At 48.3% G+C, this 14,476-nt stretch overlaps 6 protein-coding genes across 6 annotated transcripts; 3 read left to right on the top strand and 3 right to left on the bottom strand.

Moving 5' to 3' along the window:
• Positions 1 to 44: 44 nt before the first annotated feature.
• On the bottom strand, positions 45 to 447 carry BKA67DRAFT_664827 (uncharacterized protein; the record flags this gene model as incomplete). The annotated part of the gene is made up of 3 exons (XM_046108452.1): positions 45 to 184; positions 242 to 369; positions 437 to 447. 3 exons carry the CDS (start codon positions 445 to 447, stop codon positions 45 to 47), a joined length of 279 nt encoding a protein of 92 aa, XP_045951491.1.
• A 1,077-nt stretch (positions 448 to 1,524) lies between these two features.
• Positions 1,525 to 2,149, top strand: BKA67DRAFT_495911 (uncharacterized protein; the record flags this gene model as incomplete). Its single annotated transcript, XM_046097028.1, has 2 exons — positions 1,525 to 1,710; positions 1,766 to 2,149. Coding segments are annotated over 2 exons (570 nt in total), but the record flags the coding sequence as incomplete, so codon positions are not given.
• Positions 2,150 to 3,023: 874 nt separating this feature from the next.
• Positions 3,024 to 4,952, bottom strand: BKA67DRAFT_664829 (general substrate transporter; the record flags this gene model as incomplete). Its single annotated transcript, XM_046108453.1, has 8 exons — positions 3,024 to 3,173; positions 3,223 to 3,381; positions 3,441 to 3,578; positions 3,636 to 4,065; positions 4,126 to 4,254; positions 4,309 to 4,392; positions 4,442 to 4,765; positions 4,876 to 4,952. The coding sequence occupies 8 exons, from the start codon at positions 4,950 to 4,952 to the stop codon at positions 3,024 to 3,026; spliced, it is 1,491 nt and encodes a 496-aa protein (XP_045951493.1).
• A 3,368-nt stretch (positions 4,953 to 8,320) lies between these two features.
• BKA67DRAFT_595927 (alcohol acetyltransferase) lies at positions 8,321 to 9,928 on the top strand (the record flags this gene model as incomplete). Its single annotated transcript, XM_046105235.1, has 2 exons — positions 8,321 to 8,391; positions 8,443 to 9,928. The coding sequence occupies 2 exons, from the start codon at positions 8,321 to 8,323 to the stop codon at positions 9,926 to 9,928; spliced, it is 1,557 nt and encodes a 518-aa protein (XP_045951494.1).
• Positions 9,929 to 9,969: 41 nt separating this feature from the next.
• Positions 9,970 to 11,781, bottom strand: BKA67DRAFT_595928 (putative dimethylaniline monooxygenase; the record flags this gene model as incomplete). Its single annotated transcript, XM_046105236.1, has 5 exons — positions 9,970 to 11,029; positions 11,085 to 11,373; positions 11,427 to 11,486; positions 11,554 to 11,685; positions 11,745 to 11,781. 5 exons carry the CDS (start codon positions 11,779 to 11,781, stop codon positions 9,970 to 9,972), a joined length of 1,578 nt encoding a protein of 525 aa, XP_045951495.1.
• A 1,212-nt stretch (positions 11,782 to 12,993) lies between these two features.
• BKA67DRAFT_586645 (uncharacterized protein) lies at positions 12,994 to 14,078 on the top strand. The gene has a single exon (XM_046104268.1). The coding sequence runs from the start codon at positions 13,004 to 13,006 to the stop codon at positions 14,066 to 14,068; it is 1,065 nt and encodes a 354-aa protein (XP_045951496.1). The 5' UTR covers positions 12,994 to 13,003; the 3' UTR covers positions 14,069 to 14,078.
• Positions 14,079 to 14,476: the final 398 nt, after the last annotated feature.

The following is a 14,476-nucleotide window of genomic DNA, read 5'->3' on the forward strand; positions in this document are numbered from 1 at the left end:
TCCATAAGCCCCGCCCCTCAAGTTGGACTCATGCCTTGAGACGCTCAATAAAGTCCGACCAAGATATCGCCACGAACTCTCGCAGTGAGGTGAACCTCGGCTTCAAGATCAAGCTTGATCCCAACCAAAAGCGCTGCACTCTTCAGGTTACCATTTTCGTCCACCGGCCCCTTGAGGAGGTTTCCTAAGTTCCCAGGTCAGCGTCGACACGGTAAAACCTCACCGAAAAGTTAAGGCTCACCGACAGGTCCGTTCGCGGTCCCAGACAGCCCGGGCAGCGGAAGAGATGGGTTGCTGCCAGTGTCAGTTTCGCTGGGTCCAGCTCTCCCTGTGTCGGGACCGGTTCTACCGAGACCCGGGGCATCGCCTCTGGTGCTCGAGTCAGTATTGGCACACGATGTCCGTTTGGGGGGTGTATGTCATGAAAAAAACTTACGAGGAAGACATCTTACGTGGTTTAGATGATACTGAGTTGCTATCTGTTGCTGAGAGATCTTCGAAGTATTGCCAGCGAAGCCTTAGGGTCGAGTCCTTTGGCTTCCGGCGTAACGAGTTCCGGAGTTTGGAGTTAGGTGAATGTTGGTCGGTGAGAGATTGAGGCCGCCGAAGAGCAGGCGATATATCCTATGCCAATGTAAAAACTGTATTACTCGAGGAAGAAGAAATTATTCGCTGCTCTCCACTCAATGTCACGCCTGGTGGATGAGACGCGACGATCTTGCTCTGTAGGTGGGTTGGATGCTCAATGGGCTCTCCTGGATACTGTAGCTGCGTCTTGCTGTATGGAAGGAAGCGTTCAAGGTCAAGGTCAATGAGACTGCTTTATATAATGAATTAGGCTAAGCTGTTGATCTTTATGACTCACTCTTCTTCACGTATATTTCGCCAGATACCGAGTCTTACAATCGGACTGCGCCGAACGCACAATGCCTTTTATGTTGGACATCGACCCATTGGCCCAATATATGGTCACCTGGAACACGAACACTCGTCTTTGTGCTGTGCTATCGTTTTCATCGTGACGGTTTCTCCTCATTGCCTTCGTGGCTCGTGGCAGTTCGATTCATCTATGATATGTCGTAGACTCAGGGTCATCGCTTGTACCTAGGTAACAAGACACAGGAATCGCCGCGACCCCGTCTTCGTGTTACTTTTTTCCCGCTGAGTACTGCATTATTTGTAGGGTCTACCTTCATGGCCGTTGGCCGAAATGCCATAGTTCGGACTTACACAGCAAATGCCATGGTAAACGACAGCTCGTTATCGTGAACACGCAGTATTTTACTTCTTGGCGTACGACTGCGATGGACCGATAGGGAATACTCGTCGTAGTACACCCAATCAGCAGGTCTGAATAACTAATCACGTACTGTTCCAACTTAGCGAAGCCCAGCTGCAAAAACCATCCGACCAACCCAGGTCAACCAAAGCAATTCAAGAGACTCGATCACATCAAAACTACGTTGGCCCTAACTCGAAAAGAATTTTGCCCGAGGAGAATATTCTGGAGTATGCTCGTTGACCATGGCCACGTTCGTAATCGCTTTCTCTGCAGTCGTTGGAGCAGCGGAGGGAATCCGGCAGACTCAAGTTCGCGCTCGAAGACAAGAACACCGAAGCAGGAAGAATAATCTCACCGTCCGTTGTCCCAAATCATCGGAGTATAGTCATGTCGTGGAAGGAAGAGCCATAGTGCTTTCAGGAGACAAAGTAGCAGCAATACATTTCTACACTGCTTAATACCATTATTACTGACACACTCTAGCTCTATATCGACACAGGTACCGTGCACGATATGCCATTTGGTCACCCATTCGCAGGCTACTTCCTCGGCTTCCCAGACACCAAATACTCCGGCCTGGTCACCACGATTTGCGATGAGCCACCCATCATGAACTGGATTTACGTGGACCGTGACACGCTCGAGGTCAAATTCGGAGCTCGGGCTTATGCCGAGCCGAACTACACCGGACCTTTCGACTGCACGCAACAGGATCGACGCTTGACGTTCGGTGGTTGGGAAGGGTTTATGGCTGTCAGAGAAGGGCAATTCTGGTCCTTATATTTTGACTTACAGCAGAACAAGCTCAAGTCAAAGGTCACCGAGGGAACCGTCGTCCTGGAAATAGAGTTATCGAGGGTCGAGATGCGCGGACACCCCCCTAATCATGGCGATATTTCGAACAGTGGAGAGGCTAATAACATTCAGAGCAGTGAGATTGAATCATCAAAGAAAGACGAAGCAAGCCACCGGGCGGACGCGCCAGAAACTGAGTGAGCTCTTCTCAGACTTTACTATTCAATTATCAACAACACCATTGCCCCTGCTGCACAATAGACCTTGCCTTCAACAGGCATTCTCTCATTTCAGACCATACTATAGATCGAGCACCATTACGTGACTAGAACTAAATGAGTGTTTAATTTGACTACAAGCTTCCGCTATGTATTTCGAACATGCTTAACGCCGGTGACCTTGGAGTGTCAGAAGATAATGCCGATTTGTCTTCACCATTCACCTACTTATTCATTGTGTGCGGCACAACATACTGACTTAGGGATGTTACCAGAACTTCACAAAACGTGTTCTACATCTAATTGGTCTTTTGATTAACATGCCACTCCGCGGGAAGGAGTGCGTTGGCATCATACGATATGGGACGACTTGATCAGCCACACATGTGAGTCTTGTGCCACGCCGCTGACTCACAGAGCAACGTGCCAAACATAGGTACAATATCGCATCAAGTAAGACCATTGAGCAATGAAATAATGCTAAATTCATGCCGATGATAAATTCCAGTAATTATAAGCATATTTCCTGGTGGCAGTTTCCATTTCATCGGCTCCTTCTCATGTAGCTATCGTTGTGGCTATGCGCTTGATCCTCGACCATCTTCAATCGAGCAATGTAGCCTCTATGTCTACGCGACCGCACAGGCCATATGTAAGATGTGTCGTTGGTGAGGACAGGTTAGAGGTTGAGTACAACACCGCACAATAAAGCCTCATCTATATGGAATTTAGTTTCCTCTAGCGGTGTTCTTTGGAACAATGACCTCGTTCTGTTCATCACTGACGTCGCTGGCTTGCGAGCCTCTACCCCCTGAGAAGAGGACGTTCATATTCTCTAATGTACGACGTTTAGTTTCTGGGTAAAACAGAAAGATAATCTGCAGCCATAGTCAGCAGCTTGCCATGAGATGGGCAATGCTTACTCACTGGAACGCAGACGACGTTGATAGCGAAAAAGAAGAAGTAGATACGAGAGCCTATACGGTCGATACCGACAGGCCAGACTTGAGCAACAATAATGGAACCAATGGCGCCGCCGGAGGCTGAGAAATTGAGGCCACGAGCTCGAACTGAAGTAGGAAATATCTGCGCAACAATCAGAAATACAATTCTCTCCACGCTAGATAAATGTGAGATGGAATTACTTCAGAACCATAAACCCAGGCTGCGGGGCCAAAGCCCATACTGTAACCCATCGCGTAAATGAATATGAAGACGATGCATGCAATATCAGCAGCACGGTTTTGATTTCCGGGATATACTTCGCCAAGCACTCCATTGATCTAAGGCATTATGATTAGAAGTATGATCGGAGGGCCACACTTGTAGATCAAACCTACCAACATGCCTGCGCTCATAGCAGCGGACCCAGCGACCAGAGTAGTGCGCCTGCCAACTCGATCGATTATCAACATCTCAGCGATGGTCATGCCGATTTTGACTGTAGACTCGATCCCCCCGATCAAGAGGGTGATGCGTGTCGGAACGCCAAGTTTGCCAAGTAGTGTCGGTAAATAATATTTCATCGCGGTTGCACCACACATTTGCGCCATGAATTGCAGCAGAGACGCACGCCATAGCCGATTGAATAGGTCGCGCTCTTTGAAAATCGACAGCCAGGATTTACCGTAGGACTTGTGTTCTTCTATTGAATCACGGATTTCGTTCAATTCAATCTCAATTTCGGCATTGCTGCAGCTGCCTTCACGAAGCCAATACAGGGATCGCTGGGCTCTGTTGTAGTGCCCGTGCTCAACAAGCCACCGAGGTCTTTGGGATCAGTGAGCCTATAGTATAAGATTGAAGCACAGTACAGGGAGTGACACTCACGTCTCAGGCACGAATGGAAGCCCGACAGCGAAAATGAAGCACGGGATCAGGACAACCGCAATTGAGAATCGCCATGACACATAGATGTCGTGCGGGCTACTTTCCCAAAATGTAACTCCATAACCAACCCTGGTGGGATTAATCGGGTGATTGAACAGCCAGAGTGCTTGGTTTTTGACGTACCAGAAGCCAGTGGCTAATCCTGCAACAAAGCCAATGTGGTTTAATACGACATATTTTCCACGTTGACCAGCCGGCGCAATTTCACTACAATCCTGTCAGAAACGATTGTGTTTCGGATATACTGTAAATTAACCTTTGGTAGAGCGGAACCGTGGTAGATATAATCGCTACCCCCATCCCGCTTATGATGCGACCAATAATCATCATAGCATAAGCACCAGGCGCCGTTGCACCGGCCTCAAAAGCTGTACCAACGGCCACTATCCCGGCTCCAATAAGTGCAGCATAGCGCCTGCCAAAGTAGTCGGCTGCTGGATGCGAAAGGAATATGTAACTGAACCAAGTCCCAAGATAATAGATCGCCGTAATCAACCCCTTCTGCGCTGCGGTTGGTTTACCAAGAGCAGCAATGAAACCTGGATGGACAAGAACAGACGAAAGAACACCGACATGATAACTACCGATTAACAATGTCAGTAAGTTTCAAGGTGCATTCACGGACTTATGTTAGTCGCTGAATCGGTTCCCCAACCACAAGTATGCCTAGACTAGGAGACAATCACTCACCCCCAAACAAATGACCCGACGGCGAAAAAAATGCAGATAAGATGCAAGCGAAAGACAGACTTCGTTATGAATGCCATTCTCTTGGGACGGAACAGGATGACTGTGCGCACGGCTTCTATGCTGAGGTTTGTGCGCGAGGACGGAGCGAGCCTTGTCCGCAGAAGCGTCCGCAGAATATCATAACGGCAGAGTATGGAGCATCTCATGATCCGGCATGACTCGCCACCCGATTCGCCAGGTGTGTGCCTGAAAATCGATATTTGAGTAAAGCATGACTGTTTGTACGACCGCCCCCAGACTTCGGGTCACCCCGCGTAGCGACGCGCCACCGATAAGGGGTGTGTTATAGGAAATTTGATGATGCTGGCAGCTTCCCCGCTTTGATAGACATCTCACTCTGCAGCAAAATGCGGAGCGAAGCTGACCACCTCTCACAATAGCTAACATTAGAGCGCACTATTTGGTGTGTGTGAGCTGGAGGTTGCAACCTGGGGGCAGTCCAGCACACGGGCTCGCCTGGGCAATGTAACATTGATCAAGCCGTCCCGAGTGGAGTAATACCTATCAAATCCCAGTCAAGGGCTCCGATATCCGCAAAGTAACACGGCAGGGCAAGGACAGGGCTCAAGAGCGACCTGTAAGATACCATCCCCAGTCTTCATGGTTCTTACTGCGTTAAGTAAGACAAACAGGACTGTTCTATCAAACCACTAGTGAAGAATAGCGAGAATTGAACTTGTCAGAAATCTATAAGGGCTACCTCGAGCCTGTTATTGGTCTTAATGACCCACTCTGAGCCTCATGGCTAGAGTGCGGCTTCGACGACATCGATGGAATTTTAGCCTAAACTCCGCAGCGGGGTTGTGCTTCTTGTTTGTATAGCTTCGAGTGGCGAAGCGAAAATTTTGCTTTCATGTTTCAAGGTTCCAAAGGAGCTATGGCATGGGTATATTTGATGTCATTATGATTGCGCGGAAGTCGGCTAACCTTGGACATATGTAAGTGGTCCAGCCCGACTTACCTTTTTACCCTCCGAAACTACTGCAGAACACATGTCGATGTAGGCACTAAATATCAATATACTGTAGAAGAGCGTATATAGTACTTCTCGTATTTCGTAGTCTACGTACAGAAGAAAATATAACTGGTGAGTTATGAATGAATGGACGTGGCTTCAATGGCTACCGTTCACTCCAAGACGACTACCGCGGGCGATATCTTGCAAAAAGCAAGGATATATGTATGTACGAACAACACCATAATTGGCGGCCGTGGCCTCGAATTGAGTGCATTTGTCTATTAATCTTCTATCTCCTTCGGTGGGGCAGCGTATGACCGCGGCTATTGGCCGTACCTGCCGAGGAACAGCCCAACAACAGCCTCAAGCAATTCCAAATGTAAATATCAGCCTTGAGCGATGGATTGCAAACCCACGACCTAAAGGTTTGTCCGTTGGCCAAGGTGACGGGTTGACTGCAAGGGGTCGTACCAGCAGGTGAAGTCTTTTCGGCGGCAGACGAGCTATCCTCATCAGCCCGTGTGATTAAAGGTGCGCTAGCCATTGATTCTCTTTTTAAAGTAAAACCGGGCTACCCCCATGATTGTTATTGAGATTGTTGCCCCGGTTCATCTTGACCGAAGTATCAGTGGCGGTAAACCGACAACCTCGACCGTGACAGACCCTGCTTGAAAGAGGTACATCTTGTGTTTATTTGGAGTATAAAGTTAAATCTGTATATCTGTGGAGCGCATGTTGAACGGAATGTTTGTCTGTCTCTCATCTGGCCAGATCATGGTATTGATGCCCTAATGGCCCTTCAACGGTTACGATGTTTTGCAGCAATGTGGTCATAGTTCAGGATAACACCTGTCAACAGAATTGTCACTTCCGATCAGCCGGTGTGAATGGTACACGAGGGGTCGAAACGTGACTAATATTTCTCGGGGCTAAGAGATGTTGGATACTCGAGTATCCTATTCATTACGAGTTCTTGTTGGCTGGCTGATTAATTGGCTCAAACAGGCGTACAATCTTGTATAACCACGTCATCAAAATTCTGTAACCTGAATACGACCGGGAGCCTCATTGTATGCATGGCTGACTTCCTTACTCAGTAATACGCATCCCAAAGTGGCAGCTTAGGTGTTCTTTGAGTCTTACCAGAGATGGGGGGTTTTTTTCCCAAAAAGATCCAAGCTCTAGTTCGAGGTCAATCGATAGACAAAGACTTTCTCCAAGGTATGTAAATACCTGGAAAATGATTGTAAGATTGAACACATGTCTAAATCCATTGTATGCACTTCAAGGTTGCTAAGATGCCCACGAGTAATTAATGCACCATCAAGCCGCAAGTCTCGATCACTTCTATGTCTCTCAGTGGTATCAGAACTCAGGCCATTGCTAAATCGCTTTTTTTCTTCTGTTTTTCGTCTTTTTTTTTTCTTCTTCTTTTTTCTTTTTGTAGATGTATACACCGGTGATCGGGCTCCGACACCACGGCAGGCCAGCATGCCGGAAGACCAGTGGCCCATTTGTGATTAGATATAAGAGCTTGCTACTCCAGAATCAGTAAAGTCTTTGATAAATGTAAACCGGCTTGGTGATAATGAGGTATCTAGGAGTCTTCCGAATTAGATCGCAGGTGTTTCAGTCAATGCTTCATGAGGGCATCCGATCCTTGCTTTGGTGCCAATGAACGCATGCTTTGATTCTCTTGGGACGGAAGAGGCATTTGGGGAGCAAATCACACAGAAGGTCTGGTAATCAAATTCAGAGCGCAATACTGTAAATAGCGGTAAGAGTCCTCAATTGATCTAGAAGCTCAACAGATGAAATGTACTACTACGTGATCGTACGATTAATGCATAGGCTAAGTGCCTGTTTCTGCGAAAGTTTAGAAAGTTTACACACCGCGAGGTCAAGACCAACTCACCAGCAATATTGTGCTTTAAGCATCTTTCACAATTTGTTCCAAAACGTGCACGTAGAGTCAAATTTGGACGTTATCATAGTAATACCATGATAATTGACAGATTCACACAAAATGCAAGATCAATAATGGCAGGTCTCTTCTACCTGACGGGTATACGCCCTTTCCCAAGGCGTTAATTTTTCAAATTTCCTTGACCTAGCTTGATAAAATCAGGGTCAAACTGGTGTACAATCTGCAAGATGGTTACAGAAAGCACCAAAACACAAGTCTATGTTTCAAGACTTGCCGGCGTGTCCCCTGTCAAGAGCGCATTCCGCGGCCGCCCGTACGATCTTTTTCAAGGCTAATTTCAAGGCCCCGCCGATCTGATCAACTACGGGACCCGACACGCCCGGTTCTCCTGTATCTGCCTGGATGGAAGTGGCACAGCATATATCTTTAACATGAGCCCCGCGCAGCTCAGTCGTGTAGTCGCACAGATCCCTATCTCATTCATATCGTATGAAGAGGCAATGTCCTGTTTTGGGCATAAAGATGCAGCCAAAGGCTCGGTGCCGGATGTCTTGCGACGAATTGGCCCTGTGTTAGTTTCATTTACTCGAATTTACTGAGTAGTGGTGCTGACAAGGTTCAGTGAAGGTTATCAATCAGCACAGCATCTACTTGGTTTCTACTGCGCTTGCGCAGTGACGAGCCAGTACACATTTCAGAACGACTCAATTACGAGACCGAAAGGAATATCGTTGCGAAATGTCCTTGAAAACGCCTTGGCCTTGACAATATTGGAGCACCCATTGCTCCAAGTCGGTCTAATTGACGAGAATTCTAAGCGGCCCGCGTGGATTCAGCTCGATTCCGTCGATTTCAGGATCAACGTTGAGTGGAGAGATGTTTTAAATCCCGAGAGCAGTAGAGAGACCTTGCTTGACACATTACAAACACAACACGACAGTCCCTTTCGAGAACTCAGTCAACGGCCGGCTTGGAGAGTCGTCGTACTGAGATCCGATGACTCTTCTGACTTCGAGGTCGTCTTCGCCTGGAATCACACCGTTGCTGACGGCATGAGTGGAAAGATTTTCCACCAGACTTTGCTCAGAAATCTCAACCATACATATTCAGCGCAACATCCGGCCATTGAGCTAGTAGACCATGTCTTGAAACTTCCGAAGCTATCCAAACTGACACCACCGCTGGAAGAGTTGCTAAAGTTTCCAATTTCGCCAGCATTCGTGGCGACGGAAGGGTGGCAATCCATGCGGCCATCCTTTCTGGGCTCGAAGTCACAGTATGCAGCCACATGGGCGCCAATGAGGCGCACTCCTTTGAAGACAGTTATTCGCTTGGTAGAGATACCGAAGCAAGACTTGGAAAGGCTCCTGATGAAATGCCGCCAGGAGAAGACTACGCTTACAGGTTTATTACATGCGGTAACACTCTTGGCCTTTGCTACAAGGCTTAACGCGAACCAAGCCCGCGCTTTTGAAGCTGGAACCCCTTTCGATCTGCGCCGCTTCATGTCCTCAATGCCTCCTGGCCATGCTGGGTTGGACCCGCATCAGACAGTCGGGAACCTTGTTGCGTACTTCACACACAAATTTGACGCGGATATTGTGGCATCCTTACGAAACAAATTCGAGAAGGCAATGACCAGTGCCGATATTCTCGAAGAATTAGAGCGCGGGCTATGGTCTGAAGCCACGGTTTTCAGAGAGCGAATAACCCAGAGGCTTGAAGCCGGGACGAAGAATACGTCACTAGGATTGGTTAAATTTGTTGGCGACTGGAGAAAATTTCTGAAAGACGAGTTTAAAAAGCCGCGAGCACATTCGTGGGAAGTCAGTAACCTCGGAGTACTCGATGGCCAAATTGGTGGAGATGCAGCAAAGGAAGGACAATACTGGACGATCAAAAGCGCAGTATTTTCGCAAAGCGCCGCGGTCATCGGACCAGCGTATTTAATTAGCCCGGTAACCGTGAAAGGAGGATCTTTGACCCTCGGCTGTACGTGGCAGTACGAAGTTCTTGATCAAACCTTGGCTATTGGTGTTACCAACGATTTGCAGACGTGGCTGATAGACATAGCTCAGGGCAAAGCTCTCACCCTTGGCAAACGGTAAGCAAGATCTATGATATTATCCTAATATAACTACGTCTAGAGTCATTGGTTCCTCTTCTCTTGAAGAGGAAACTGCTTCACAAGCCCATTCATGTGGATGATGGCGTCTCTCGCTCCAGACCATGTTTTTCTCTTTCCCGTTTCGAAGAACCGAAATGCGTGTGCTGTGTCGATACCATTGTTCATCAGATAGGACATCTTCGGGTCTTTGAACCAAAACCTCCATCCCTTCCATCCCCAGCCCAGATTGTCCATACCCGTGCCGGCCGCTTCGTGAATCCAGTTTTGAAACTCCCATGTCCTGACCATAGAGGTGTCGATTTTGTCGTCCAATCTCCAGCGCGTCGCAAGCCATTCTTGATGCTCGTCGACCCACTTCTCCATTTCTCTGCGCAGTGGCAGGGGGTGAATTCCACGCCAAACGTTGCTTACCGCCATGGATTGGACATCACAAAACGAGAACCCATTACTCTTTCCGTAGGATGAATGGCAGAGCATACATAAAGAATCAGCATACTGCGTCGGAAACATATTCATCCAGAGTCGTGCGAGTTCCTCGCCATGATAGTTAGCCGGCCGGCTCTTCTCCAGGAATGGAACCACGCCGAAGTCACCCTTGTAGCCGGTAGAGCATATTACGGCATCGACATCCTCAATTATGGTCCCATCGTCGAACTCGATTGAGCGAGGCCCAACGAAACGCTTCAATCCCCAAAGAGATGTCAAAGACCCATCCCGAAGCGCTGGTATGAGAGTCTCCGAGGAAGACGGCAGGGACAGAAACACTGAAGGGAAAGGCTCTAGCCGCCAGACAGGATCAAACTTTCCCCATACCTGCCTCAACAAGAATCGGAGCGCAATATCCGCAACCCAACTTGCTGCGTCCGGGAAGTTCTTCTGAAGCCAGTTGTTGATCTGCCGCTTTCGCCAACTGACAACGAGATCAGTAGGGGTGCCTTTCCGCCATCGTTTGACAATGAGAGAGCCCCGCCGGTGCGCAGCGTAGACTTTCGAAGCGACAGGAATGAGCTCAGCAGTAACGTCCCCAGTCGTGGTGCCAAGCCCAACCATCACTACCTTCTTGCCTCTGAAGTCCTCCGCTCTAGTAAAAACTGTCAAAAAAAGAGCCAAGTTTCCAATGGTGCCTTACGACTCACGATCTGTATTGCTGCGCGTGAATAAAAGTACCTTCGAACTTCTCTTGGCCTTCGAACGTTGGCGTAATTGCCTGGGTCTGGTACCCATGAGTAAGGGCTACTTTATCGAACTCCTCATAAATGATTTTGCCATCCTTTTCTAGTTCCAAGCGCCATTTGGTGTCATCCAGAGTTCGGACTACTTGCTTCAGAGAGGCTCCGAAAACAATATCTTTGTGCATGTCGAAATGCTTGGCGTAAGACTCCATATACTCTTGGAAGTCTGCCTGACTCAGGTGATGAGGATATTCTGACTATAGTCAGCAAACATATTACCATCACTAATCAACCGTGGGTGCTTACTATCAGGCATAGGGAAGTCCGACATGCCGCAAGTATACTTGCTGATATTTGCGACCGTCGCTGTGAACGCATCAGCCCGGTTTGAGAGTGAGTGAATCGACGCGCTGCCTCGATAGATAGCACATACTGCGCAACGCGGTCGTCATGGACTTGTCGGTGGTATAGGCCCACAACCCGCCCACTTGAGTCCTCCGTTCAAAGCAAGTAACTTGGAATCCATCCTCGCGAAGCGTCTTGAGCATAGACAAGCCCGTGCTTCCTAAAGTCCGATCAGTCTTGAGTGCCGCGTTCAGGTATTACAGAGAGGAGTCCCCTCACCAGCGCCAATAACGGCGACAGTCGTCGGCGGACTCATAATTCGGCTCGCAGAAAGAAGAGAGTTACAAGGACGGATCGGTGACATGAATCGAAGCGGACGAAACGATGGATGTAAAAAAAAAAAAAAATATTATGTCCATTATTCTACGCCAGGCCGACCGCTTCGCATTGTTATCTCAAGGTGTCTAGCTCGTGAGAATGAATCCCTGCACCGTCAGGAATTAGCGCGCCAACACTGTGGCGCAGTTGCTTTCCAGACGACTTGTACATTCGATTGGCGATCAATGCCAAAATCGAGTGCGCTACCGCGTGTAGGTTAAACATCCTCGTGATCTCGAGAGAAGACAGAAGATTTTCTTTTTGGGGGCGTTTAGAGTCAACATGTCGTGCTCCCTATCCAATTCTCGTACACCTCAACGCATGTGCTCTAAGAGCAGCAAGTATTAGCTTGAGCCGTGTTGCTGAATCATTAAGGGAGTACGAATGACCATTCGATGTTCTCTCTACTAAGCACTAACGTTTGCAAGCACCAGGTTCCGTTTCTTTTGCACTAGTCTAGACTAAGAAATGCCTGGAGGTTTATGTATTCTGTATTCCAGATGGGAATAAGTAGATCACTAACTTGAACGAAGAGACAACGACGAACGAACGTCATCCAATTCCCCGCATCATACATCTCAGTTATCTTGTCTTTGCCCTATGTAGTGCTTGATATTAGCATTTGCTTCCAGGCTGCCTGAACCAGTAAGTTTGTAAACAGACGCGCATCTATGGCGAGAGCCCAGTCGTGGTGGCAATTGGCCCGGGGCTCCACTAACGGCGCCGGAAGGGGCCAATGCTCACACATTTCACGTATGTATCGGGCGAGGCATTGGCTCACAATCTTGTGAGCCGATTTGATCATCTTTACATATACCAAACAGATGGCTGATCAAATATAAACCAACACGCGGATTCAAAGCTAAGGCACTGAGGCCAAGGCTCAAAACCGGCCAGGCCAGGATGGCAGTCAATACAAGACCTGATTTTAGTTGCTGACCTCAGTGCACTAGTATGGCTTTGTTGTTGCTTGTTTATTGTTTCCCGGAAACGTTCGGTAAAATGCTTTGTCAACCAGCTTATACACGAGTCTATTGTTGAGCAATTATGAACAAAGCCGAGTAGAAACTAGTATCGATCTTCGGCAATATATAGGAATGAATAGGAATCATCGTACGGCATAAACCCGCAATACATGCGTAAGAATTCTAGAGCATGCCATGCGAAATATGCCTGAAGTATCAACGCATTCGTCGAGTTCGGGCCACGATCCTGTACCGTCGATTACACAGAATAATCCGCGACATCTGGGGGATCCATACGGAGGTCTAGCGGTCATAGCGAAAACCCAAGGAATCGTCGTCTCGCCAATCTCGGAATGGGATCTTGCCCAGAAAAGGGCATGGCCTCCTCCGCTGTATCAAGCATACTGCGAGAAGCATTTCCTGCAAGAGTGTTTGGTTTATTATTCCCTGGAGGCAGAGAAGCTCGAGAAGGAGGAGGCGCGACTGGCCAGGCTGGTTGCGGGCTTTGGACGTACGCACGGTAACATGAACGCCAGCGCCCCCAGGCCGACAAGAGTACAACCCCGGCGAGGAGCGAAGGAGGCTGCCGCGAGCAAAGTAGCCCCTGCGCAGACAGAACCGAAGGAATTGCGACAGTCAAGGGCCAGAATCGAAAGCTTCATAAGGGTTAGACAGTTGCATCTCTCCTGGTCTGAATTCTGCGCCCGGCTGCAGGTTGAAATCACCCAGGTGGCGAGTACGTTATATGCTCGTCAGCAAAAGAAGCATCGTCAAGAGACGACCAAATCAAAAGGCGAGGCAACCAGGACCAGAAAGGACATCCTGCATAAACTCGGAAATCTTGAGAGAACCTTTACGCATGAGAAGTGCCCTTTTGAGAATGGTGTCAGCGTGGAATGTCGCTACTGCCAATGCCGACCCGAAGGCGTACGTGAGATGGAGGCCAGTGGGACAAGGGTAGCGCCAGTTGCGCCAATGCACTTCATAGAGGAAAAGGACATCGAAAAAGAGCAAGTTGTAGAATTCGGGGGCCTGGTGTTCGCAGTAGACCTCTGCGGTGACGAAGCGAAGATTATCCTGCTCGATGTCCCAGTGCTCGAACCGGCATGCTCAGGATCAAGTCTTAGTCGCGTGGTGCCCGAGAGTCAATCTGAGTGCGCGTCAGATAATTTAGAACGGCCGAGCCCTGCTGTCAAAAGCCGGGACATTTTGATAGGCACAGAAACGAAACCAAAGCCTGAGAGGCGAAAGCTCATCTAGTCAGTTGGCGGGTGGTGGATATAATAGCTCGTATTTGTCTAGAGCTGGTTAGTTGCTACATCCCTTACATCAGCATAACATGGAGGGCATGGCATGAGAATCTCTGAATTTCAGGACATTTTTGATCATAAATTCGGTAAAATCTCGTGCGAGAACCTTGAAATAATACTACCACATCGGGCAACGAACAAACATGTATACACTAGCCTGGTTTGAGACCAGCCGCCCAGCACTCATGTGTTCTAAACTATATGTAGTTGAGACTATCACACGTACTTCCAACGCTACAATTCAATAAGCTATAAAATAGAATTGCGCTTTCGCATATTTTGTCAGCAGATGCGGTTTAGTCGTGACAAGTACCGCACTCTGTCTATCAGTTGTCCCATAAAACTTAACCGCTAGGTC

The sequence above is a fragment of the Truncatella angustata genome, assembly GCF_020726525.1.
Source record: "Truncatella angustata strain MPI-SDFR-AT-0073 chromosome Unknown BKA67scaffold_12, whole genome shotgun sequence".
NCBI lineage: Eukaryota > Fungi > Ascomycota > Sordariomycetes > Amphisphaeriales > Sporocadaceae > Truncatella > Truncatella angustata.

What these genes read in the sequence shown, in the direction of transcription:
- BKA67DRAFT_586645 (XM_046104268.1), top strand. Translation starts at nt 13,004, where the DNA reads ATGCGAAATATGCCTGAAGTATCAACGCATTCGTCGAGTTCGGGCCAC.